This window comes from Ochotona princeps, chromosome 7 (assembly GCF_030435755.1).
Source record: "Ochotona princeps isolate mOchPri1 chromosome 7, mOchPri1.hap1, whole genome shotgun sequence".
NCBI lineage: Eukaryota > Metazoa > Chordata > Mammalia > Lagomorpha > Ochotonidae > Ochotona > Ochotona princeps.
Window position 1 is genome coordinate 45,121,765 of NC_080838.1, and position 26,036 is coordinate 45,147,800.

General features: G+C 42.2%; 2 protein-coding genes across 4 annotated transcripts in view; one reads left to right on the forward strand and one right to left on the reverse strand.

The window, feature by feature from the left end:
- SLC9B1 (solute carrier family 9 member B1) overlaps positions 1-26,036 on the forward strand; it is an 81,761-nt gene that overhangs the window by 36,978 nt on the left and 18,747 nt on the right. For all 3 annotated transcript variants that reach the window (XM_012929554.2, XM_058666981.1, XM_058666982.1), the window contains 4 exons: positions 479-649; positions 2,325-2,467; positions 6,705-6,832; positions 17,224-17,399. In XM_012929554.2, the coding sequence (XP_012785008.2) occupies positions 479-649; positions 2,325-2,467; positions 6,705-6,832; positions 17,224-17,399 (618 nt within the window). The remainder of the gene's footprint in view (positions 1-478; positions 650-2,324; positions 2,468-6,704; positions 6,833-17,223; positions 17,400-26,036) is intronic.
- LOC105942315 (ceramide synthase 5-like) lies at positions 4,480-5,979 on the reverse strand. Its single transcript, XM_058667324.1, has one exon. It carries the CDS (start codon positions 5,977-5,979, stop codon positions 5,143-5,145), a length of 837 nt encoding a protein of 278 aa, XP_058523307.1. The 3' UTR covers positions 4,480-5,142.

Genomic DNA, 26,036 nt, shown 5'->3' on the forward strand with positions numbered 1-26,036 from the left:
TACAACTGCCACAGCTAGGGATAGGCCAGGCCAAAGCCATGAGCCAGAAGCTTCATCCAGATTTCCATATGGGTAGCAGGGGTCCAAACACTTGGGTCATTTCCACTGATATTCCCAGGCCATTAGCAGGATGAAGTGGAATAGCCGGAACATGAATAAGAGCCCATATGAGATGCTAGCACTATAGGCAGCAGCTATACGTGCTATACCACAATGTTGGCATTGCGAAATATTACCACTTTAAAGAATGAATATATATTCTTTTACACAATTTTCTTAATGTGCTTTGTTTAAAAATTTCAGTGAATTTACAGGAAACTTGAAATATGTTAAGCAGATATGTCTTCAGCCACATGAGTAAGCAATGTTAGTCTATACTATGTACATTATATAGCGCTGGCAATTAATATATAAATATATAACATACATTACTATGTGTATATGTTGATATAATAAATACCTTTGTTTTCTGTTTCAGGAGTTCTACTTTTTATGATATGGTGTATATCTTGGTCACTCATAGGCTCTTTAGTACTCCCTGGTGGAAGTTTATTTGGACTGTTAGTTATTTTTTATAGTGCTGTTATTGGGGGAAAACTTTTACAACTTATTAGAATACGTTCAGTGCCTCCACTCCCACCTCTTCTTGGTAAGTACATAGTTCTCTTTGTTACTGTGTGTAAATTGTGGAAATTTTTCTAGTTGGACTGGATATAATTTAGAATATTTTGTTATGTGATTTATATAACTTCTTTGTGCATTCAGTGTATGTGTGTATGTGTGTGTGTGTGTGTGTGTGTGTGTGTGTGTGTGTGTGTAGACAGAGATCTTCCCTTCACTGATTCATTGTCTCAATGGCTGCAGCATGAGCCTGGAACTCCACAGGGTGGTAGGGGCCCAGAAGCTTGGACCATCTTCTACCTCTTTCTCTGGTGGATCAGTGGGCAGGTAAAATGGAAGTGAAGCAGCTGGGGCTCAAACCAGTGCTGCCATAGGATGCTGGCACCGTGGACACTGACTCCGCTTGCCGTGCCACAATACTCACCCCAAGAGGACTCTTATATTTGTGGGTTTTTTTTTTTCAAATTTTTTTCCAAATCTATTTTTGCAATTATTTGTATATCTTCAATGTATGATTCTTTTTGCTGTATCATTTATTAGGATGTTTTTCTTGATTTTAAGTATAATCTGGAAAAGAATTGCAAAAGGCTTTGTATATAAGCTAAAATACAATTACAAGAGTCAAATTTTTAGAAGCCTGAATTGTTTGCACATCTCCACTGTGTATATTCATGGATACACCACATGCCTCACCAACATTATAACCTATTTCTTCATCACTGCTATTCCGTAGGTGTTCACTAAACAAAGGAAAATTAGTAGAAAAATTTTTGTGAGAAGTAGTGCCGCATATCTTCTAAATAAAAATACATTTAAATTATCCAATATACAGTCAGTAACAATAATCTCTGTTATTTCTAACGTTCTTTTTGTGTCCATAATATCCTGCTAGGAGCAGCTCCTAAGTATTTATCAAATCTTTTTCCTCTTCTCCAAATTTCCGCATTTGCTGCAGCTTAGCCTGTTTCTAGCTTTTGAATTGACTATGGCAGAACATTATATCTGGTCTGTCTCAAGTGTTATATTTAACTGATGAGGTAATCACAAAGAAAATGTAAGGCTCAATAGGCCACTTGCTGCCTAAAACCTGCCCGTGCCTTACTGTGGCAAAGGGAGGGGAAGTTCAGTGACCTGGCCACTCCAGCTCATTCTCTCCTTCCCATCCTTGCCCATTCTGTGCTTAGATTTAGATTTCAATTTAGAATTTTTTTAAAGATTTATTTATTTTTATTGGAAAGGCAGATTTACAGAGAGAAGGAGAAACAGAGAGAAAGATCTTCCCGTCTACTAATTCACTGCCTAGTGACCGCAATGGCCAGAACTGAGCCAGTTTGAAGCCAGGGGTTCCTTTCCAGTCTCCCATGTGGGTGCAGGGTCCCAGGGCTTTGGGCCATCCTTGACTACTTCCCTGGGCCAAAAGCAGGGAGCTGGATGGGAAGCGGGGCCACCGGGATTAGAACCTGCGCCCATAGGGGAATCCCATCCCATGCAGGATGAAGATTCAGCCAAGTTATCGTGCCGGGTCCTACATTTGTTATTTCTATATCCAATCCTTATTCATTTCATCTCCTCTACTTTCATATAAATCTGTCTTTTTCCAAAGCAATGAGAGAAAGAATGTTGAAAGAGAAAAAAAATTAAAGATTTTTTTTTTCTTGCAAAAATGAACTAAGTCAGTCATATTTTGCCTTCTTTCTTTTAAGGGATGCTATTGGCTGGTTTTCTCATCAGAAATGTTCCATTCATCAGTAAGCATGTCCGCATTCATACCACATGGTCTTCAACTTTAAGAAACACTGCCCTTACCATTATCCTAATACGAGCTGGGCTTGGACTCGATCCACAGGTATATTGCCAATTGTAACTTGAGTAAAGTTATTTCAAATATTAGGAGGTGGGAAAAGAGACAGAATTTTTATTATAACCATTCTAGTTGAAATCTATAGGCAAAATATATTAAGGAAAAGAACTTTTCAGAACTATTGTACCTTAGTTTTATTTCTAGCCATTTTACTACTGATATGAAGAGCAATTAGTGTGAAGGAAGGTCTTTACTTGAACTCATCTTTTTTTTAAAAAAAAGAATTTATTTCCTCATTTGAAAGAGACAGAGAGATCTTTCATCCAGTGGTTCACTCCTGAAAGAGCTACAGTGGCCAGGGGTGGCCCAGCCAAAGTCAGGAGCCAGGAGCTTCATGCTCGTCTTTCACATGGTACAGGGGCACAAGCACTTGGGCTATCTTCTGCTATTTTTCTTAGGCAAGTAGCAGGAAGCTTGATAGAAAGTGGAGCAACTGGAACTTGAACTAGCATATATATGGGATGCCAGCATTACAGGAAGCAGCCTAGCACAATACACTACAACACTGGCCACCAAGATTATTTCTGAAAAACTGCTGTCCAAACACAAATGTCTCTAATAATGTCTTTATTATTGGGATATTCCTTTTTTAAAAAATGTTTATTTTTATTGGAAAGTCAGACATACAGGAGGAAGAGAGACAAAAAGGGAGATCTTCTGTCCAATGATTCACTCCCGAAGCAGCCGCAACAGTCAGACCTGAGCTGATCCGAAGCCAGGAGCCAGGAGCTTCTTTTGGGCCTTCCACGCTGGTGCAGGGTCCCAAGGCTTTGGGCCATCCTTGACTGCTTTCCCAGGCCACAAGCATGGAGCTGGATGAGAAGCGGAGCTACCGGGATTAGAACCTGCACCTATATGGGATCCCAGCGTACAGAAGGCGAGGACTTTAACCACTAGGCTGCCATGCCAGGCCCTGGGATACTGTTTTATAGAGTACTTTTCAGTTAAATATTTAGTTCTCCCTGGAAGAGGCATTTTTTTTCTTAATATTTAGGGTAATTAAGAATTTCAAACATTTTTGTTTCATTACTTTTTCTTCATCCATGATCTTGATTATCTTTGAACAGTGTTTTGAAATATCACAATCTAGGTATCATAAATCTGAGTTTCAAGATAATTGTTCATAAATGTTAGAGCTATCCAAATAAAAGTGGCAAGTGTATGAACTTAATGGAAATACAATCTCAAAAGCATAAATAATCATACCAAGTGATAAATTATTATATTTTTGAGTAGAAAATTTGAGCCTTGAAAAAAATGGAAGAACTCCCCCTTTTTAAGTTCATTGTATGTGGTTTTATTGTTTTGTTGTTTTAGTTTTATTGGAAAGGTAGATATACAGAGAAAGAGTTTCTGTACACTGGTTTAATCCCCAAGTGGCCACAAAGGCCAGATCTGAGCTGATCCGAAGCCAGGAACCAGGAGTTTCTTTTGGGTCTTCCACGCTGGTGCAGGGTCCCAAGGCTTTGGACCACTTTTGACTACTTTCCCAGGTCACAAGCAGGGAGCTGGATGGGAAGTGGAGCAGCCAGGACACAAACGGAATTTATATGGCATCCTGGCAGATACAAGCCGCGGATTTAGCCACTAGGTTAACACACTGTTTCCAATTGTGCATATTTTAAGTGATTTTCTTCTTAGCACACTGATATTTGCTGTTTATTAAGCTAACCAAACAGTCCATTTCCAAAAGTTAACTAATAGGAGAAAAATCTACAGAACATTATCATGTATTAGGAAAATTAGGGAATGTAGACATAATTATTTAATCACGAAGAAATGAGTATCTATTTGAAAGGAAGAGTTAGAGGGAGAGAAAGACAGTAGGGGGGGGCGGAGAGAGAGAGAGTCAGAGAGTTTGAGAGTCAGAGACAGACCGTTCATCCACTGGTTCGCTCCTCAGATGGCCACAGTAACAAGAACTGAGCCAGTCTGAAGCCAAGAGCCAGGAACTTGTTCTGGTTCTCTCCTGTGGGAAGAGTAAACATCAACATCCAACCAAGAGCGGCTCCTCCGACGGCTGCTGTCCCGCAGCCCTCAGCTCCCCTCTCCACCCCTCCCTGCGTACCGTTGAGCAAAGAGCAGGGAGCTGGTGGCCGTCCCTGTCAGCATCAGGTGGTAGGAAGGGGATCTGGCTGGAGGCTACAGCAGTCCTGGCTGTCCACCCATGGCTCTCTGTTTCTACACAACTTCATCAATGCAAGAGATTCCAGCTCCAAGAGAAGAACAGTGCAGAAACCTGGGACTGAACTTGACGGCTCCATTCTGGCAGTCCAGAGGCTCTCAAGAGCCCAGGGCAGTGAGGGGGACAGTCCCGGGCCAGCGCAATTTCAGAGGTGGTCAGAGAAGACCAGGTAAGGCCTAGTGGCCCCAGTCCCAAACTGTGTCAACTCAGATGATCTCTCTCTCTCTCTCTCACACACACACACGCACACACACTCACACACACACACACAGAGCAAATAACATTATTTAAGGACCTGAAGGCTATTAAATACAAAATGGCAGTCATTTAAAAAAAAAAGTGAAAATATTTGCTTGTTTGATTCTCCTCAGTGCCTTGCAGTCCCACAGGAGTGCAGATGTGGGGAGGCCCCAACAGTGTGGGCTGCTGGTGGCCTACCTAGTCCACGTGTGCTCGAGCACCCATACCAGCCACTTTACTCTTCAGCCCAGTGGCTGCCTCCCATGTGACTGCTCACACAGTTGGCCCCGTTGCTGGAGCTGCTGCCACAGGGGCCCTTTGTGCGTGTGGTCACGTCCTCCTCTTCGGAGCTGCTCTCCACGTCACTGTGGTCATCCTTGGACACCTTTCCTCGGATAAAGGCTTTGAAAGCAATTCGTGCAATTAGGTAGGACCAGACGATATGCAGAACCTGTAGGACCAGGAGAAGGCCATTGAAGAGCCACCAGGAAGGATAGGGCCCGAACATCTCCCAACTCTCAAAGAGGGTCGTGTTCAGAATCCAGACTGGATAGATTGCTAGACGAGTGACCACAAAAACAGCACCAAAGATCACGAAGAGGGTGTCACACAGCCACTGATACTTGGCATAATTTGCCAGCTTAGCTGGCTCCATCAAGAAGTCTGAGGCATCATGCAGACACATGACCAGAGTTCCCACCCGGACCATGTTGTTGATATAGGAGAAGGTGAAAAGCCCAATAGTGGCCAGATGATGCACAAACATAAGCAGGAAGTCCTTTCTTTTAATGTCTATAAATTGAGAGAACATAAGAGACCAATAGAAGGCCAATTCCATGACATAATAGTAGTAAAGTCCATTTGAAAGAGGCTGATATAGATAGCTATGCCAGCACCCACACCCACAGAACTGAGCCAGTCTGAAGCCAAGAGCCAGGAACTTGTTCTGCTTCTCTCCTGTGGGTATGGAGGCCAAAGCACTCGGGCCATCTGCTTTCCTTGACACATTAGCAGGAAGCTGGTCAGAAGTGGAACAGCCCGAATTTGAATTGGTGCTCAGGCAGGTTGCCATCACTGCAGAGAAAGCTTTAATCTTCTATACCACAGTGCTAACCCCAAAGTGAATCTTTAAAATAATTAAATTAAGTGTTTATTCCCCGGGGCAGCCATGCTGCCCGGAGGGCTCAGGTCCCCCACCACGATTCCAGCCTAGCACAGCCAAGCTTACCACCACATACGTACGTACATGGGGTGAGCGGCTCCCGGGCGGCCAGTGCACCATTTGGCACCAGGCTGTGCCTGCCGGCCGCCCGGCCAGTAAGTTCTGGAATATGTTGGAGCTTCTAATTGATCAAGGTGACGCTCTGCTGGCTCTGCCTTCAAACCTGAGTGGGCCTCCCTAAGAGGCCATTGAACTTGACTGGACAGTGGGATGCTGGACTCTGTATGGTGTGAGCTTGTAATTAAGGAATCCCAACGGAACCTGAGCTGTGGTTATGCATCAAGGTGAAGGAATTCACCATGGGGGAAGGGTTTGGGGTGACGGGGGGAGAATCCCAGTACCTATGAAATTGTGTCATGTAATACAATGTAATTAATGAATAAAACAAATTAAGTGTTTATAATCAAACCATGTTTGAGAATTAAGTTCAAGATCAAGGGACAGCCCAGCCCAATGAGATTTAGTTTAGCAAAAGCCTATTTCTCAAGAAAGAGTCTATATTCCATATTTGCTTAAGAAGTTTTCTTGTTGGCCATTGTAAAATCTATTGAAATGTGAAATTTTTTGTATTTCAGGCTTTGAAGAATTTGAAGGGAGTTTGTCTGAGACTGTCTGTGGGTCCGTGTATCATGGAGGCCTGTTCAGCTGCTGTTTTTGCCCGCCTCATTATGAAATTTCCCTGGGAGTGGGGATTTCTATTAGGGTAAACTTTTCTCATTTTTACTTATGAAAATATTCAGTCAAGGATTCTAATTTAAAGTATGGAACTATTCAAATATTACATAGACAAACTCTTTGTTAAAATTGTTTTTACATTAGCAGAGTCATGGATATCACTGAATCAAAGGTAAAGAGCAATATCTAAAATCTGTCATATCTTTGACAAGCAGTCATGGTCCCTAAATGTATAGTGCTAAGAAAATTCGCTTCATTAGTATATTGTCATATTAGTAATATAGCTGTATATTGTAACCTGTCAATGGCCTCTTCCTCATATACCCTGTGAGAAAGATTTAATGTATTTATTAAATAATGCATATAATCTAATATATGTTAATTAATTAATTAAAGCTTAATTTATTTGTTAAATACATTAAGTAAAATACTTCTGTTTAAAAACAAAAGTGAAAACTCTTTTCCTGGATTCACTGCCCATCTGTCTTTACCCACCATCCAATTCTCTTACATCCAGGTTCCTCAAAATGAGTTTAATTATTTCTATATATCCTGATTCCTCTTCATTTTTAATTTAGTAACTTCTGCCTGAAAATATCCATTCCAGTGAAACTTATGGCAAAGGTCACCTATCGCATACTTAATGCCAAATCCAATAGATTTTTAAAATTAATTTTATTATGAAATCAGGCCTTTATAGGTAAAAGTGAAGTGCCCAGGCCAGCTCTGTGACTTAGTGGTTTAAGCTTCCACCAGCAGTGCTGGAATTCACATGGATACCAGTTCAACGCCCTGCTATTACACTTCAGATTTAGTTCCCTGTTAATGTGCCATGAAAGGCAATAGAAGATGGCCCAGGTCCTAGATTTCCTGCCACGCACATGGTAGACCCATAAGAAACTCCCGGCTCCTGGTTTAGGACAGTCAAGTTATGGCCAGTGCAGCCATTTGGGAAGTGAACCAGTGGATGGAAGATTTTCTCTCTCTTTGTTTCTCTCTCTCTCTTTCTCTTTTCCCCTCTCTCTCTCTCTTCCTCCCTCCCCCTCCCTCTCTCTGTAACTCTACCTTTCAAACAAATACATTTTAGGAAATAAAAAAGTGAAATGTCCTTTGACTGTATCTTCAAATCCTACTGCCTGTTCCCTCCCCAAAGTGACAAGTCATCATTTTCATGCATTGTAGGTATTTAAAAATAACATTCTGGACTTCCACAAACATATGTACAGGGAACTTAAAGACATTTGTGAAAATGAAATTAAAATGTAAGTTTACTTTGATGCAAGAAAATTTTTAAATCTGCATGAGTTTTTCATAATATACAATATCCGTGAACTTTTTGAAGGACCCCCATATTATATGTAAATCCATAGTAAAATAAATTTATTTCTGTACATATGCTTTTTTTTACCAAGATAAAAGACAAAATCCCCCTCATGGGTTTTTATTGTTTTTAGGTTAAATCTATAGATATATTCAGAAATAATTGACACATAATATTGAGTTTTACCATTTCTGACCATGATTTGATCTATCAACTTATTCACATTTTTTATAATTTATCTCATTAATATTTTACAATTGTCAGAGTTTGTTTTGTTATCGTATATATATTCCTTTGAATTCTTTGTTTCTTAAGTTGTCTAAAGTTCTATTTTTAGCTTAATTTCCAATTACTAAATGATTTTACCTAAAAATATGATTTGTATTTATATGTTTAAAATTCTTATAGCCAGTATGTGATTAGGCTTTCTTATTAAGTCTGACAAGTTCTTTTAATTAGAATATCTAAGCCACTTATATTTAACATAATTATCAGTACTGTTCAATTTAAATCTAGCATTTATTACTTAGCTTCAATTTTTCCATTATATCTTTTTTTTGTCCTTTCTGCAATTATTTTAGTTTGCTTATCATTTTTTATGTTTCATGAAATGGGTCTTTATATGACAAATCTTTTGAAGCTTTGAATGTTTGCAAATAGTACAATTTAATAAATGTTAGTTGTAACTAAACATAAACTACTAAACTAGTAAAATATTCAAGTAGAATGGTTTACTAACATAATTTAACCCCAGTGAAGGCACAACTTTGGTCTCTCAACCCACATGGGAGACCTGCCTTGAGTTACTAGTTTCCAAATTTAGCCTGGCTTAACCTCAGCTGTTGCAGCCATTTGAAGAGTGACCCAGCAGATGACTCCCATCTCTGTCTCTTTCTGCCTCTCAAGTAAAATAATAAAATAAAATTGTAAAATAAAACTGAAAATAGAAAAATTAAAAATAGTGAAATAAAAGTTTATTAAAAAACAAACATTGATATACCACCTCACATCCATTAGGCTAGCCAACTTACACAAAATAGCAAGTGTTGCCTAAGATATGGAGAATATGAAACCCATGGACACTATTTGTAGAAATGTAAAATATTGAAGGCAAATAGTTTTGGGGTTCCTCATAAACTAAAATAGAATTAGCACATGGTCCATGAATCCCACTTCTGGGTATATATTCAAAATAATTTGAAAGTAATTTCTTTAAAAAATATTTGCACACATGTTATTGCAGAATGATTCACAGTAATAAAAGGATGAAAACCATCAACATGAGCATCAGTGGACCATGATTCAGCCATATGAAAAGAGAAATCCTAAAAACAAAATTAGAAAACAAAAAAAGAGAAATCCTACAAACAAAATTAAAAACAGAAATCCTGAAATATGCTGCAGCGTGAATATGCACCTTACAACATGACGCTGATGGAAATGAGCTAAATACAAAAGGACAAATACTGTGTGGCTCCAGTTCTATGAATGGCTTAGAGTAATCAGAATCATAACATAACTTATCATGGTTTTGTAACTAAAGAAAATAGGGGAATTGCTTGATGGATGTGGAACATACAAGGTGAAAAAGTTCTGCCAATCTCTTGTACAACAATGTAATATAGTTAGCACTGCTGAGTATATACTGAAAAATAGCTGAACAAGCAACTTTTATATTATGTATCTTTTACTGCAACTCCAAAAAAGTTACCCAACTTTCAGATTACACTCCAGACTTACTAGTTCAGAATGTTTTAGTATAGGGAGCAGGCACACTTACTAAGCCTCTAAGTCTCTAAGCATCAGTGGCATCTGCCTTCTGCTCCTTGTTCTTGAGGGTGGGCTAGACTCATTGTGCTGCTTCTGATGCTCAAATAGGATGTCACTGCAAGGTTAGCCTACAAGAAGAGTGTGGTGCTGTCTTGCATGTTCTCTTGCCTTCTTTTTGATGGCTTGTGGAAAGCTAGCTGTCACTCCCTGCCAAAGTCCTGCAGAGAAGCCGCTGTGGCTAGAGACTGAAGTCAACCAATAGCTGCAATTAGGCCATAGCACCCACTGGTGTGCATGAAGAGTGGGCCTATGGTGGACTAGGCTGGACTAGGCCGTATCACTCATCAGTTCACATGAGAGATGAGGCTGGAGGTGGAACTGACTAGGCAACCTGCATCCACTAGTGTAAACCTTGTCTAATGAGGTGACAGACCAGTCCTGACCCTGCACTGACTAGTGCGCACAAGAGTCAGGTCTGAGGTCACCCCAGGTGAGGTTGGGGGACTCTCCAACTAGATCACTAGACCCAAATGCTGACCACAGGGAAAATCACAGTATGTATGATCTCACCTTGGAGTGCATGTGTCAGGAGTGGGCCTCCTCAGTTTCTGATGCCTATGCAGTGGACAGTATGCCTAGATGCACACAGGGGACATGACAGCCAGCTAATCTAGGCCAGCAGAGGATGTAGAGTGCCTCGTCAGACCATGGACAGCAGAATAGGTTGGACAATTCTGGCCAAGTTTTACAGGATGTTGCTGGGTTTGTGGATATGCTAAGGTGGACTTTGTCAGTCAATAGACCTTGGAAAGACTTTCTTAACCCTGGTGCAATGAAGCCAACAACATTTCATAACTTCTTATAACTATCAAAATATTCAGGTAACACCCTCATAACACTGTCTCCTCCCCACACCAGGATCTCTAAGACATCTTCCAATGACCATGTCCCATCCACGAGTGTTGATACAGTTTGGCAATGAGGTGTGGCCACCTCCACTCCCTGCCATGCAGACACAGGAGAAAAAATTGAAACATTTATCCCACCCACCTTCCTCCATACCTTGATTCTCCCCACCCTAATCAGAGGCCTACTTGGGTGTGCATTCCTCCCAACTATATAAACAAAATTAAAAAGAAAATTTAAAAATTTAAAAAGACATGGGCCCGGTGCAGTAGCATAGTGTTTAAGGTCCTCGCCTTGAACTCCAGGATCCCATATGGGCGCCAGTTCTTAGCCCGGTAGCCCCGCTTCCCATCCAGCTCACTGCCTGTGACCTGGGAAAGCAGTCGAGGGTGGCCCAAAGCTTTGGGACCCTGCACCTGTGTGGGAGACCCAGAAGAGCTCCAGGCTCCTGCCTTCGGATCAGCTCAGTTCCAGCCATTGCGGCTGCTTGGGGAGTGAACCATCAGACGGAAGATCTTCCTCTCTGTCTCTCCTTTCTGTATATCTGTCTTTCCAATAAAAATAAATTAATCTTTTTTAAAACTTTTTTTAAAAGATCCTATCTTGGGAGGTGATTTGCTGGGTGGAAAAGAATAAATAAATAATATGGTAGGCAATCCCAATGTGCAACAGATTTCAGCAACCACTGAACTAGAAAAACAAGTAGTTTCAAGAAAGTCTGGTCTGTTCTTGAACTCACAGGGAAATTCAAAACATATATTGTACAATAGAGGTTGTATATCCAGAAAAAAATGAATTGAACTCTTAGATTTTCATCATCAGTCGCTGACAGAAGTGATCTGAAGGAACAGAGTAAGGAGAAACCTCTCCAGGATCCCAGGAAGACTCTTACCAGCAGGGCAAAGCTCTTAGAGTCCTACAGGTGTCAGTAGGTGACAGCTATGAAGAAGGGTATGTTCTCTGACCTGGTCCGTGAGTTATGGTGGAGTCAGCAAGACCATCTTTACCCAGAGAACATTTCAAAAGAGGTAAACATGGGGGGGGGGGGCAGCGTGACGGCTCAACTGGCTAGTCTTTAGCCTGCAAGTGCCACATCCCATACAAGTGCCTGTTCATGTCCTGGCTGTTCCACTTTTGATCTAGCCCTCTGCTAGGGCCTAGAAGGGCACTGGAGCATGATCCAAAACCTTGGGACCCTGTACCTGGGTAGGAGACCCAGAAGAAACTCTTGGATCCTGGCTTCAGGTCAGCTTAGCTCTGGCTGTTGCAACCATTTAGGGAGTGAACCAGCAGATGGAAGATCTTTCTCTTTCTGTCTCTCCTTCCATCTGTAAATCTGCCTTTCAAAAAAAAAAAAAAGTAAACGTGTTAGAGGGCGCCAATGTTGTGGCACAGGTTACGCTTCATTGCCAGCGTCCCACCTTGGAGCAAAAGTTTTAGTCCTGGCTGCTCTTTTTCTGATCCAGCTCCTGCTAATGTACCTGGGAAGGCAGTGGTAGATGGACCACATACCTGAATCCTTGCCACACCATATGGGAGACCTAGATGGAGTTAAGGCCCCTGATTTTGGCCTGGTATATCCCTGGCTATTTCAGCATGTGGGGAATGAATCAGAAGATGGAAGAGTTTTCATTGTCTCTTACCCTGTCTTTAATTAAGACTAATATAAAAATACTGAAATTTTGGGCCAGGCGCGGTAGCCTAGCGGCTCAAGTCTTCACCTGGAACACACCAGGATCCCATATGGGCACTGGTTCTAATCCCAGCATCCCCACTTTCCATCCAGCTCCCTCTTGGGAAAGCAGTAGAGGACAGCCCAAAGTCTTGGGACCCTGCACCTGCATGGGAGATGCAGAGGAGGCTCCAGGCTCCTGGCTTAGGATTGGCTTAGTTCCAGCCATTGTGGCTACTTAGGGAGTGAATCATCAGACAGAAGATCTTCCTCTCTGTCTCTCCTGCTCTCTGTATATTTGACTTTGCAGTAAAAATAAATATTTTTAAAATACTAAAATGTTTAAATAAAAGTAAATGTGAAAGAATTGAGGCAAAGTTCTTGATAAGAAATGCCAACAGATGGTGGCCATAGCAGTAGTTTTTCCGTTCCTTGTATGTATTATCAACTATTCCTAGGAATTTTCTTCTTTATCTGTAAATTAAGAGATATTATTGATTTTTCCTGATTTTGTACAGACACTTCTATACCTTTTGACTTATTCAAGAGATAATTAGTAGTATGTCATGTAGATTTGTGTGGCTGTTTTTGGTTTTCCTGTCTGTTTGTTTGTTTTTTGTTTTTACTTCTTGTCCTGCCTGGATTTTTTTTTTTTTTTTTAGTTTTTGATAATTTTTACATATTTGATTTGAGTGTGTAGGGTCAAGGGCTGGAGGAAAGTGGATGATAGCATTGTTTTTACATTCTCTTCTTTCATTCCTGTATCTGGGGGAAGGGGAAAGACAAGGGGAGAAGCCACACCCAGCCTCCCAAACATCCCTGAGTCCCTGATGTGGGGCATGCACCGAGGGTTCTGCTCAAGTGGTTTTGTTAGATCAACAGTTCTGTATTGCTGTCCATCTTGCCACTCCAATCACGATGAAATCTCTCCAGACTCCATTGGCTGACATAGTCGATGTTGGAGTCTCCACTTGCCCAGACATTCACGGGCAACGCTTGACTGCAGTAGTTAATCAATTTGTTCTGTCTCCATCCTCTGTTATGGTACCAGGTGTTCTCTGCAGGCTCCACTGTGCTACCATATCCTCCATATGCATCTGGATATGCTCTGTCCAAGCCACTAAGGAGGCCCAGCTCTGATACATGCATTCCATGGTCAGACCATGGAACCTGCAATTTCCTCCATAGTCGGAGTTTTGAGTCCAACGGTTCAATTGGGGGGATTCCCAAATAAACTTCATCTGAGGTGATCCCAGACCTGATTCTTAAGTGTGTATGACAATACAGGGTCTGCCACAATCCATCACCCAAACTGGCCTGTGCACACTGATAGTTGTTAATTGCTGGGTCAGTTGTCTGCAGCCCTGTCTTCTACCCAAACTAATGGGTGTTAACAGTCCATCCCGATCCTGCCCACCAGGATCCACTTGGCAAACGACTGAGAACTGAAGCCTAGTCAGAGCAACCCACAATAATCCGCACCAGGCCCACCTCCTGCCCTGGTTCCTGTGCTTGCCAGTATGTACAGCAGACTGGTCCTGTCTTTCTCACATCCCGTTCAGCTCTTATATATATTCAGTGGACAGAAGCATAGTTCAACCCAACCAGCCCCACTATCCCAACCCAGCCAGCCCCACTATCTAGCCCACACATGTGCTGATGGTGCCACTCTCTGTCTAGCCATGCCTGTTCCAGTCCTGGTTCTCATACCAGTGGGGGTGGCACCCAAAATGGAGGTGCCCACTGTTTCCCTACTGGGTCTGTTCCCACTCCCGGATCTTGCACTCTCCAGGTGGTACTGCAGTTAAGCTCAACAGAGTTTCCCACCTGTGCCAACATCTGCTAGCTGATGCTGCAGCAAAGCTCAACCAACCATCACCCCTCTGGCTTTTGCATGTACCGGTAGGTACAGTCCACCCAGCCTGACTTGTCCTCAGTCCAGCTTACAAGGAGGCCAGCAAGTGTTGCAGCTCTGCTCGTCCTGGTCTACCCCCAATCCCAGCTCTCATACTCACCAGTGAGAATAGTGGCCAAGCAGGGGAGTTCCCTGCCAGCCCTCCTACTGGGTTCACCCACTCTCCCCCAAGTCTGGCCCACCTCACCTCGGCATTTGCCAGTGGGTTGCTGTAGCCTGGCCCAACACAGCCCACTCCCAGTTCCAGCTCACGCTGATGGGGCCTACAGCCTAGTTAGCCCAACCAGCTCCCAGTCCTGGCCCTAATGTGAACTGGCTGGTATTGCAGCCTGACCTGGCATCACCCACACACCATTCTGGTGCTCAGATTTGCCAGCAGGTGATATGAACTGGTCCAGACTGGCTCACCCCTGACCTGAACCAAAGGTAAGCCCATAGGTACCACTCGCTGCCTGGTCTGGGCCACTCTCTTTCTTGGTTGTTATGTTCACCTACAGGAACTGTGTCCCAACAAAGGAGTTCCCCAAGCTCCTCCATCAGAACCCCTCCCAATGCCAGATCTCGCGCACACCAGTGGGTCCATGGGCCAGCCCTATTTAGTCCACCTCCTGTCCTAGCAGGAACAGTGGCCTTTCCTGACCAGCCTTCACCCATTTTGGTTCTTACTGTTGGACGCTACAGCCCAGCCAAGCCTGGTCTATACACAGACACAGCCCGCACATGGCTCAGCAGGGACAGAGACCTAGCACAGGCCATCCTACACCTATCTCCAATGGCTCCAATTCTCATGAGCTTCAATGGGTGCTGGAGACTAGCCCAGTCTTGCACACCAGACCCAGTCCACACCCATGCTGAAGGACACTGCAGCCATGTCCAGACCAGACCGCAGCCCCCATTCTGGCCCCTGCATTCACCAGTGGGAACCACAGTCCAGCCAGAGTGTCCCCTTAGCTCGCCACCTAGGCTTGATCCCAGCCACAGATCTCATGTGTGCCAGTGGTTGCCCTGACCAGCTTGGCATGGTCTCTCCCTGTTTTGGCCTTTGTCTTCAGATGTTGCAACCAGGCCTGGTGCAGCTGGCTCCCAGTCCCAGCTCTCTCTGGCAGATGCTACAACCTGGCTCTGCTCAATTTGCTGTCATCCCTGGCTCATGCAGACCAGTAGGTGTGGCAGCCTAGCCCAGCATGACCTACACTCCATCCTGGTTTCTACACTTGCCAGAGGGCTAAGATTTGCTTGACCCCACTCAGTCCACCCCCTTCCAAAACCAACTCCCACACTTGCTGACAGATGAGCTATCCTGCCCAGCCTGCCCAACACCCAGGCCTGGACCATGTACTCATCAGCAGTAGCTATTACCCATTAGGCCACTCCAAGACTCCCAGATCTCATGCATGCTAGCAGGTGCTTTGCCCTTACGCAACATGGCCTGCCCCATCTACCCTGGCCTTTATATGAGTTGGTGCATCCTGGCCTGCCCCATACCCTGTTTTAGAGTGCTCATGCAGGTGCTGCAGCCAGGACCTGCCCCACTTGTTCCAGGCCCCAGTACTAGTGAGCATCAGTGAGCATCAGTGAGTTCCGTGGACACACCTAGCTCAGCCCATCACCGTCCCAACTCCCAAGCTAATCAGCGAGACTTGTATTTCTCTTTGTTTGGGCCCATACATCCCCCACAGAATCCAAGTCCAGACCTGATTCTCTTGCATGCTGGTTGTTGTCAACCAGTCTAATGTGACCCATCCCCTGATCCAACATTCACTATCATGCATTGGAATCTAGCCTTGCCCAACAAGCCCCCAGCCATAGCTTGCATGTGCGCTGGTGTGTGGTGGTTAACCATGTTCCATGCTAACAATCCCAACCCAGGACTTCCATGTGGGCTCTTGCATAAAGATCTTCAGGTCTCTCCCCTCCAACCACCAGGTCTCAGTCCCCTTGCTTACCTGCAAGTACAGTGGCCCTGTCATTGGGTGTCCCTCAGGATTCGTTCCTCACCTACATGTACCATGGCCTTATCCATAAATGTCCCTAGGCAGTAATTCCCATACCCCCAAGAACCCAGAGCTCAGCACCAGGTGGCCAGCGGGCAAAGCCCAGTACCAGTAGACACTATGGCCAGCCACAAACCCAGGACCCTCCTCCTGCCTAGCAGTAGTGGATGGGTAGCTAGGATCCCCAGAAAAAAGCCTGGGCTGGCACGGGTGCCCCTAGCCACAGTCATGTGTCTGGGGGATCCAGATACCTGTGCCACTGCTCAGACTTACCTGGACTCCACCCACCAACATGGCGGCAGTGAACAGATGTGTGGCCGGTTTAACACTGGCCCTCCCAGTAGTCACCGGTTTGGTTTTCTTGCTCCCAGCATCCATGAATACTAAGCTTTGAGCACTTTCAGGAATATACCATATCTTTTGTAGTGAACTTTACTTACATGCATTTTGACTTATGGTTCTTTTTCCAATACTAGACTGTTTTCCTCTTGTATTCCTATGATCTACCTGTTTCTACTCCATTGAAGCTTCCCTTTTTTGTTATGTATTTAGTTTACTACTTTTTGTAGTATTGTTACACCCTTTATGTTAAAGGATTTCAGGACAGTGAAAGAGGCTGCAGTTGTGTTCAGCCTAACATCCTGAACCATATATTTGTAAAATTTTAGCCAGTACTAAAGAATGCCTGGAAAGTTTTAGCACCATTAGATGGCATGTACTCAGAGCAAATCTTTGCACAGGAAATTAGTGTAAACATAAATGTATTTATTGTACAGTTTACAAAGAAACACTCATTGGTAAAAGGGTGTTTTCCAATTGGCTTTCCACATCTTTCTTTCAGCTTTGTGCTAGGTGCGGTCTCTCCTGCTGTTGTTGTTCCTTCCATGCTGCTTCTGCAGGAAAATGGATATGGTGTTGAGAAAGGCATCCCTACCCTCCTGGTAGCTGCGAGCAGCTTGGATGACATCTTGGCCATCACTGGATTCAACACGTGCCTGAGCATAGTCTTCTCTCCAGGTACATAAAAAATTCAGCTACCATTCCATTCATGGCCTTTTTGTCAGGTTTTTAAACAAGGTTTCTGACTTTGCTTCTTCATTTAGTTTAACATTCTTATTCATCATGAAAAGTTCATTCTAGAGTAGGGAAACAAGTTGAACAAATTAAGAAACTAATACTAACACCAACTATTTAACCTTAATGCTCATATATTTCAAATAATTTAGATATCCATATTATTACTGTTTATCTACTAATGCTGTTTGGGATTTTTTTTAATCAAAAATTTCAGTAGAAGGCTGTAAACAGCAGTTTATATGTAACAGTTTCATAGGAAATCCACCTTTGGATGTAGCCAGGCATACTGCATTGTATCTTCACATCTGGGTATGATACTCTGTATTACACAGTTACTATATATCCTGTAAATGAAAAGCCATGAAACAAAACAGGAACAAAAATAGAAAATTTACAGCAACATGAAGTTAAATAACTTGCTACAGAATTACCAATATGTCACTGAAAAAATGAAAAAGAAAATCAAAAAACTTCTTGAAAAAAAAAAACGATGCTACCATATGACCGATGTGTCACTGAAGAAATTAATAAGAAAAAAAATTGTATGAAGAAATGAATATAAAAACAAAAGTATCAAAACCCATGAGATGTAGCAAAAGCAGTATTTAAAAGGACCTTCATAGCATCAGGTGCTTAAAAAAATCAATTTTGTGTTTGCCATAAGGCTTACCAAAAACAGCTTTTTGTTATAATAGGCAATTGAAAATTTAAAACAAATTGGCATTGATTATAATTATAGGGGAAAAAACCTATAACAAAGTCTTACTTCCACTCTATTATTGACAACATTTTGGATTTTTATGTCCCTTTTTACCTCTTTCTACATTACCTATGTCTTAACATTTCTTAACTTTTGCTTTTTTAAGATTTATTTATTTGTATTGGAAATGCAGATTACAGAGATAAGGAGAGACAGAGAGAGAAAGGTCTTCTCTTCTGCTGGTTCACTCCCCAGATGACCTCAACAATCAAAGCTGAGCCAATCTGAAGCCCAAGACAGGGGACAGGGGCTTCTTCTGTGTCTCCCATGTGGGTTCAGGGTCCAAAGGACTTGGGCCATCCTGTGCTGCTTTCCCAAGCTATATTCAGGGAGTTGGATCAGAAGTGGAGCAGCCAAGATGTTGGTACTTGCAGGTGGAGGATTAGCCATTTGAGCCATCATGCTGGCCCATAGTGTCTGTTCTTCAGCATAAAGAACTTTCTTTAGCATTTTTAAGAGTTGTTTTATTGTTGGAAAGGCAGATGTACAGAAAGGAGATCCATAGAGAAGTGGCTGCAAAGGCCAGAGCTGAGATAATCTGAAACCAGGAGCCAGGAGCTTCTTCCAGGTCTCCCACAAGACTGCAGGATCCCAAGGCTTTGGGCCATCCTCTACTGCTTTCCCAGGCCACAAGCAGGGAGCTGGATGAGAAGTGGAGCATCCAGGTAATGAATCAGCGCCCAAGTAGGATCCTGGCAGATGCAAGGCAAGGATTTAGTGACTAGGCTATTGCACCAGAACTACTTTAGCATTTTCTCTCTCTCTTTTTCTCTCTCTCTCCTATTTTAGTGTTGATTTTATGATTCAATTCTATAGGCTCTGGGATTTCTGTTACCCTCTCCCCAAATTTCCTGCCCCTTACTGATTTCCCCCATATTATTACAATAGCATAGTCCTTCATAAGCTGTCATAAGTCCATAATTCTGCTATTTAAATGTATCCTGACATTGCTGGTAAAGATTGCTAGATAGTCCAACATCCTATTGTCAAGATATATCCAACAATTTCATTTGGAATCCATCTTCAATTTGGATGTAGAAATGCATACTGCATTGTTTCTTCACTTATGGATATGGTAGTCTCTGTTACACAGTTAATATACATTCCCTTAAATGAAAAAACCTGAAAACAAAATCAACGACAAGAATAAAGTTTGAAAAATTTACAACATCATGGAGTTAAATAACATGCTATGGAATAACCAATGTGTCAATGAAGAAATGGAAAAAAAAATACCCTTCTTGGAGAAAATGTTGCTACTCTATGATTTATAAGTCTGTGAAGAATTTAATGAGAAAAGAAACTATTTTGAATAAGTGAAAATAAAAACAAAATTACCAAAACACACATGGGATTCAGCAAAAACAGTATGGAAAGGGCTGTTGATCTTATAATTTGCATGAAGGTTGCCTCATGTCAGAGAGAACATATGATATTTGTCCTTTTGAGGTTGACTTTTTTCACTGAGCATAATGGTCTCTAGTTGGGAACATCTAGTTGCAAATGGTATAATTTCATTCTTTTTAATGGCTGAATAGTATTCCATGGAGTAGATGTACCACATTTTCTTTATCCAGTCCTCTTTGGACAGGCATCTGTGTTGTTTTCATATCTTTGCTATTGTAGATTGTGTTGCTATGATTATAAGATTACATATGCCCTTTTCATTTGCAGATTTCATTTCCTTCAGCTATATTCCTAGCAGCGGGATAGCTGGGTCATATGGCTGCTTTGTTTGCAGTTCTCTGAGCACTCTCCATACTAACTCCTATAGTTTTACTAGCCTACACTCCCACCAACTGTAAAGGTGGGTACCTTTCTCCCCTCATCCACGCCAGCTAGAGTTCTACATGTAGGCCAACCTCATTGGAGTTAGGTGGAACCTCAATGTGGTTTTCATTTGTATATCCCTGACGGCTAGAGAGCCACATTAGCATTTCTTGTATGATGGGTCTGGGGTTATAGAATTCTCTTAGTGTTTCTTTCTCTAGGTATATCTGTCTTTCTTTGAGAAAATTGACTGGCTTTACCAGTATACTTGGCTAGCAATTTTTGTCCTTCAGTATTGTGAAAATCTTTTCCCACTCCTTCCTTTCCTTTAAGGTTGCTGATAAGTCCAAAGCCAGTAAAATTGGGACCCTTTTATGAGTTGTTTATTATATCTGATTACTTAGAAAAATATTAGTTTCTAAATATGTAAAGTTTGATTATAATATGTTTTGTGGTTAGTGTTGGTTGTGTTGAATCTGACTGATTGACTTTGGCCTTGCTCTTTCTGAATAGTTGTATCTTTCTGTTATCTCTGAATATATTTCCTAACCCTTTGGCGTTCTCCTAAATTCTATTAACTCTTTTCTGAATTTTCTCTCTTCATGCTTTTCCAGAGTTCTCATAAGCTTTTTCAATCACTTTTTTATTTCTTTCTTCTCTGCTATAATTGTGCATTTTCAAAGGGATTGTATTTGAGCCCCCTGATTTATTGTGTCCTCTGTTTTCACATTGTTAATGTATGAAATACAAACTGATATCTAGTGTTTAAACAATTTGCTCCTATTATTAGTTTGTTGAATTATTTTTCATGAAAAGGTGTTTGATCTGTGTAGTTCTTTTTCATAACAAATGCAATGGTTGGGTATTTTGTTTTCCTTCATGTTGTTAGTTTGCTGTGTTACATTGAATAATTTTTGATCCCTTTGAATTCCAGGAATAGATCTCACTTTTGCCATAGTGTATCATCCTTTTTATGCACTGTTGAATTCAATTTGCTGGCATTGTGTTGAGGAGTCTTGCATAATTATCAAGATACTGATCTATAATTTTCTTGTAGTATACTTGGCTTTAGTTTTAGAGTAATACTAGTCTATAAAAGTAATTTTAAAATGTTTTTCTTCAGTTTTCAAAAATTTAAAGAAAGACTTGTATTAGTTCATTGAACATTTGCCATATTTTCTCACGACAGATTTTATTTACCAAGAATTTGTTCACTTTTCCTAGATTACACATTTTTCAAGGTGTAATTTATTCATGCTAGGCTGTTATAATGCTTTAATTCCTATGACATTCCATATGTCTCTTCTTTCATTTTTTATTTTTTTTAACTATAATAGCTTTCTTAGGTAGTCTAGCCAAGGATTTATCAGCTACTGAACTTTCAAAGAATTCTTAATTTGCTTTTTTCTAATCTCTATTTGTTTCTTTCTTCCTTAGTATATGTTACTTCATCTTTTCTGCTAACATAATGTTGAGTTTATTCTTTTTCTAGTTCTTTGAGATATAAAGTTAGGTTATTGATTTGACATATTTTTAATGTTGGTTTTTAAATCCCTATGTACTTCCTTTTAGTATTGTTTCCACTGTAACCCATGAGTTTTAGTATAATTTCATTTTTCTTTGTATCAAAACATTTTCTGATATCCTTGGGGTTTCGTCTATAACCACTTTGTGGCTTAGTACTGTACATTTAATTTCCATACATGCATTACTTTTCCTGCTTTCCTGTTGTGTATTTCTAGTTTCATTCTATTTTGCCAGAAACAATGCTTGATAGGACTTCAGTCTTCTTAAATGTGTTATGTCTTGTGAGCTAACATATAATGTGTCCTTGCGGAGGTTTTTTTTATGCACTTAAGAAGAAAGTATATTTTTCTGCTATAGGGTGAAGTGTTCTAGACATGTCAGGTCCAGTTGGTGCATGTTTCAAGTCCTCTGTTTTTCTAGCTAAGTGTCTATGTGGTTATTTTGTTATTGCAAGTGAGTGTTGAAGCTTCCTACTATAAGGGCATTGCTGTCTATTTCTTCCATCAATTTTGTCAATGTTTACTTCAAATATGTATTTATAATTTTATAACTTTTAAATATTTATTTATTTAGACATCAGAGTTAGATGGAGAGAGATCTTTCATTCACTAGTTTACTCCCCAAGTGGCTGGCAATAGGTAGGGCTAGGCCAGGCCAAAGCAAGGAGTTAGGAGCTTAATCTAGCTCAAGGGCAAGCTTAGAGCTTTCCATTTCCATTAGCAGGGAACTGGATCAGACGTGGAGCAGTTGGGACTCAATTCACTGATCATATTCTATGCTAGCATCACAGATAACAGCTTTGCCCACTGTGCCACAATTCTACTTTCCTGATAGATTAGGCCTTCTGTCATTATATAAGGCTCTTCTCTCTGTGACAGTATTTGACTTAAAGTCTATTTTATCTGTTGTAAATACAGCTGCACCCACTGTCTTCTGATCAACATTTATGTAGAATACATTTTTCTGTTCTTTCACTTTCAGCCTATATGTATCCCTATAGCTAAAGTGTGTCTCTTACAGATGTTGTATAATTGGAGCTTTCATTTTTAATTCATTCAACAAATCTTTTGATTGAAGAATTAATCAACATTTGGGCTTAGCGCCATGGCTCAGCAGGCTAATCTTCCACTTTGAAGCACCAGCATCCTATATGGGTGCCATTCATGTTCCTTGCAATCCAGTTCCCTGCTTATGGCCTGGGAGAGCAGCAGAGGATGGCCCAAATCCTTGGGACACTGGATTCATGTGGGAACCCAGAAGAAGTTCCTGGATCCTGGCTTCAGATCAGCTCAGCTCAACCATTGCAGTCATTTGGGGAATAAACAGGACAGAAAATCTTAATCTGTTTTGCTTCTTTGTGACTCTGCCTTTCCAATAAAAATAAATAAACCTTTGAAGGATTAACTGTTAGAGACCAACTATTGTCACATTGTTTATTGTTTTCTGTGTCTTCAGACTCTTTTTGTTTCTTTTTGTCTCTTGCTGCCTCTCTTTGTGTTTTGTTGATTAGGTTTTTTTTAAAGATTTATTTTATTTTTATTACAAAGTCAGATATACAGAGAGCTAGAGAGATAGGAAGATCTTCCGTCCAATGATTCACTCCCCAAGTGACTGCAACGGCCGGTGCTGCGCCTATCCGAAGCCGGGAACCAGGAACCTCCTCCAGGTCTCCCACACGGGGGCAGGATCCCAAAGCATTGGGCCATCCTCCACTGCTTTCCCAGGCCACAAGTAGGGAACTGGATGGGAAGTGGAGCTGCTGGGATTAGAACCGCGCCATTAGATCCCGGCGCGTTCAAGGCGAGGACTTTAGCTGCTAGGCCACACCGCCGGGCCCCTGTTGATTGGGTTTTAATGGTGTGCTTTGATTCCCTTTTCATTTTCATTTATGTATCTTCTAAGATCTGTTTTTTTGTGAGCATCTTATAGTTATGGCAACCTACTTTAAACAGGTAACTTCAGTTCCATATAAAACTTTTGGGGAGCTTCCAAATTTTTTTTCTTCCTGTGTCTGGAGGAAGGGGAGAGAAGAGATAGCACTGTTCCCAGCAGCCTAACCACGTCTGTATCCAGGGATGTAGGACAACCACTCGTTGTCCTTCCAGGATCCCCCTGGTGGAGCAAGTTCCACTAGTACTGTTTGAACGGTTTCAATAGTTCTGAGGTGCTGTGGCTCCAAGATTAAGGAAATTCCTCCAATGTCAATTGGGTGACATAGTCCTCTTCAGAGTCTAGCCCAGATGCTAGCTATCAAAGCTTGGCCAGAAGAGTTGTCCACTTTATTCTGCCCTCCATCCTTTGCGCAGTACTAAACATCCTCTACAGGACTCAGTGAGCTGTCATGTCCATCCACTGCACAGGCTTCAGCTACTGAGGAGGCCCAGTTCTGACATGTGCACTTCACCATCAGACCACAGAACCTGTGATTTTCCCTGTGGTCAGAGTTTTGAGCTGGTAGTACAGCTGGGAGGGTCCTCAAAAATCCCTGTCTGAGGTGACCCCAGATCTTGCTCCTGTATGTGCCAGCTTATGCAGGGTCCAGCTCAGTCTGTCACCTGCATTAGTCTACGCACACACTGGAAGATTCCATCATCTGTCCAGTTCTTTTTCCAACTCCATCTCATTTGCAAACCAATGGATGCTGCAGTTCAGCCAAACCCTACCCACCACACACTCAACCCTCATGTACACCAGTAGGAGCTGCAACCTAGTTGGAGATTCCCCAGTAACACCCACTAGGTCCACCCCCAGCCCCGGTTCCTGTTTATGCTGGTATGTGCAACAGAGCGGTCCAGTCTGTCCCTCATCCTATTTGGTTTTTGTACACACCAATGGATGCTGTAGCCTTGCTCAGCGTGACTCACCCCATTATCCAGTTCACACTTATGCCAGCAGGAATTGCTACCTGTCTAGCCAAGCCTGCCACTAGCCCTGGTTCTCATGCTCACCAGTGGGAGCTGCAGCCCATCAGAGGTGTACCCAAAGTTTCTCTAATAGGCCCACTTCCAGTCCCAGATCTTGTACTTTGCAGATGCTACTGCTGTCTAGCCTGACAGAGTTTGCCCCTAATCCCAACGCTTGCTAGCTGATACTGCGGCAGAACCCAACCAACCTGCACTTAGTCTGGCTCATGCATGTGCCAGCAGATAAAGTCAGTTAGCCCAGACTGGCAATCCCCAAACTCAGCTCATATTCAGGTGAACAGATGTTGTATCCCTGCCCAGTCTGGTCTGCCCTTGGTCTCAAGCTCTCGTGCTTACCAGTCAAAGCAGTGGGCCAACAGAGAAGCCCACCACAGCCCCGCTACAAGTCTTGCCCCTCCCCAGGAGTCTTGCATGTGCTGATGCGTGCCACAGCTCAATCTGGTGTGACCCGCCTCACCTCATCATTCTGGCATATGCTACAGATTAGCTATACTCAGCCTGCCCCAAGTTCCAGCTCCTGCTGCAGGTACTGTAGCCTTGCCCACAGTGCCAACCCTACTGTGACTGGGTGATGTTGTGACCCACCTTGGCTTGTCCTGCACCCTTTCCTGGTTTTCACATCTGCTAGTGAGTGCTATGAACTGACCCAGCCTGGCCTGCCCTCATGTATGCCAGCAAGTATTATAATGGCCCTGGCCTGGGCTGCTCCCAAACTCAGTGCTTACACTCACCTGCAGCAACTGCATCCTGACAGAGGAGCTAAAAACTTTACCTCTCTACATCTCTTTCTCCATACTTTATGTTGCTGATGTCATAAATTACATTATTTTTATTATATATCCATTCATATAGTTTAATGGAATTATTTCTAAGTTTCATATTTAATCCCATATTTGAATTTAAAATTACTTACACACTGTTATTACAGTATTACAGGATTCTGTATTTGTCTATATACTTATCTTTTGTAAATCTTTATTTTTTTAGATTTATTTGAAAAGCAAATTACACAGGGAAAGACAGAGAGGAGAGAGGTCTTCCATTCACTGGTTCACCCCTCAAAATGGCTGCAGTGGCTGAGGCTGGGCCAGGCTGAAGTCACTGCCTAGAGCTTCATCTGAGTTTCCACATGATTACAGGGACCCAAGGACTTGGTCCCTCCTCCACTGCTTTCCCAGGACATTAGCAGTGGACTAGAAGGGAGTTAGAGCAGCTGAGACAACCACTGCCCATAAGTAATGCCAGTACTGCAGGCAACAACTTAGCTCACTCTGCCACAGCACAGCCCCTGTATTTACCTTTAACATGGAAGTTTAGGGGTGAGCATTGTGGCACAACTTGGGTTATCTGCATACCAAATCAGAGTGTCTTGTATGGGTCCCATCTGCTGCCCTGCTGATCCATCCAGCTGGTTTTGACTTGGTTGAGCTCCGCGGTTGCAGGTGTTTGGGTGTTGAACTAGCAAACAATAGAGCTCTTGTCACTCTGCCTTTTAATTACACATTTTCTAAATGTGCAAGTTTATATGCCTCTGTTTTATTTTATTACACCTTTTTCATCTCTGCCTGAAGTGTTCTCCCTAATAGTTCCTGTAAG

Coding starts and splice junctions, on each gene's coding strand:
- LOC105942315 (XM_058667324.1), bottom strand. CDS start 5,979: ATGGCAACCTGCCTGAGCACCAATTCAAATTCGGGCTGTTCCACTTCT.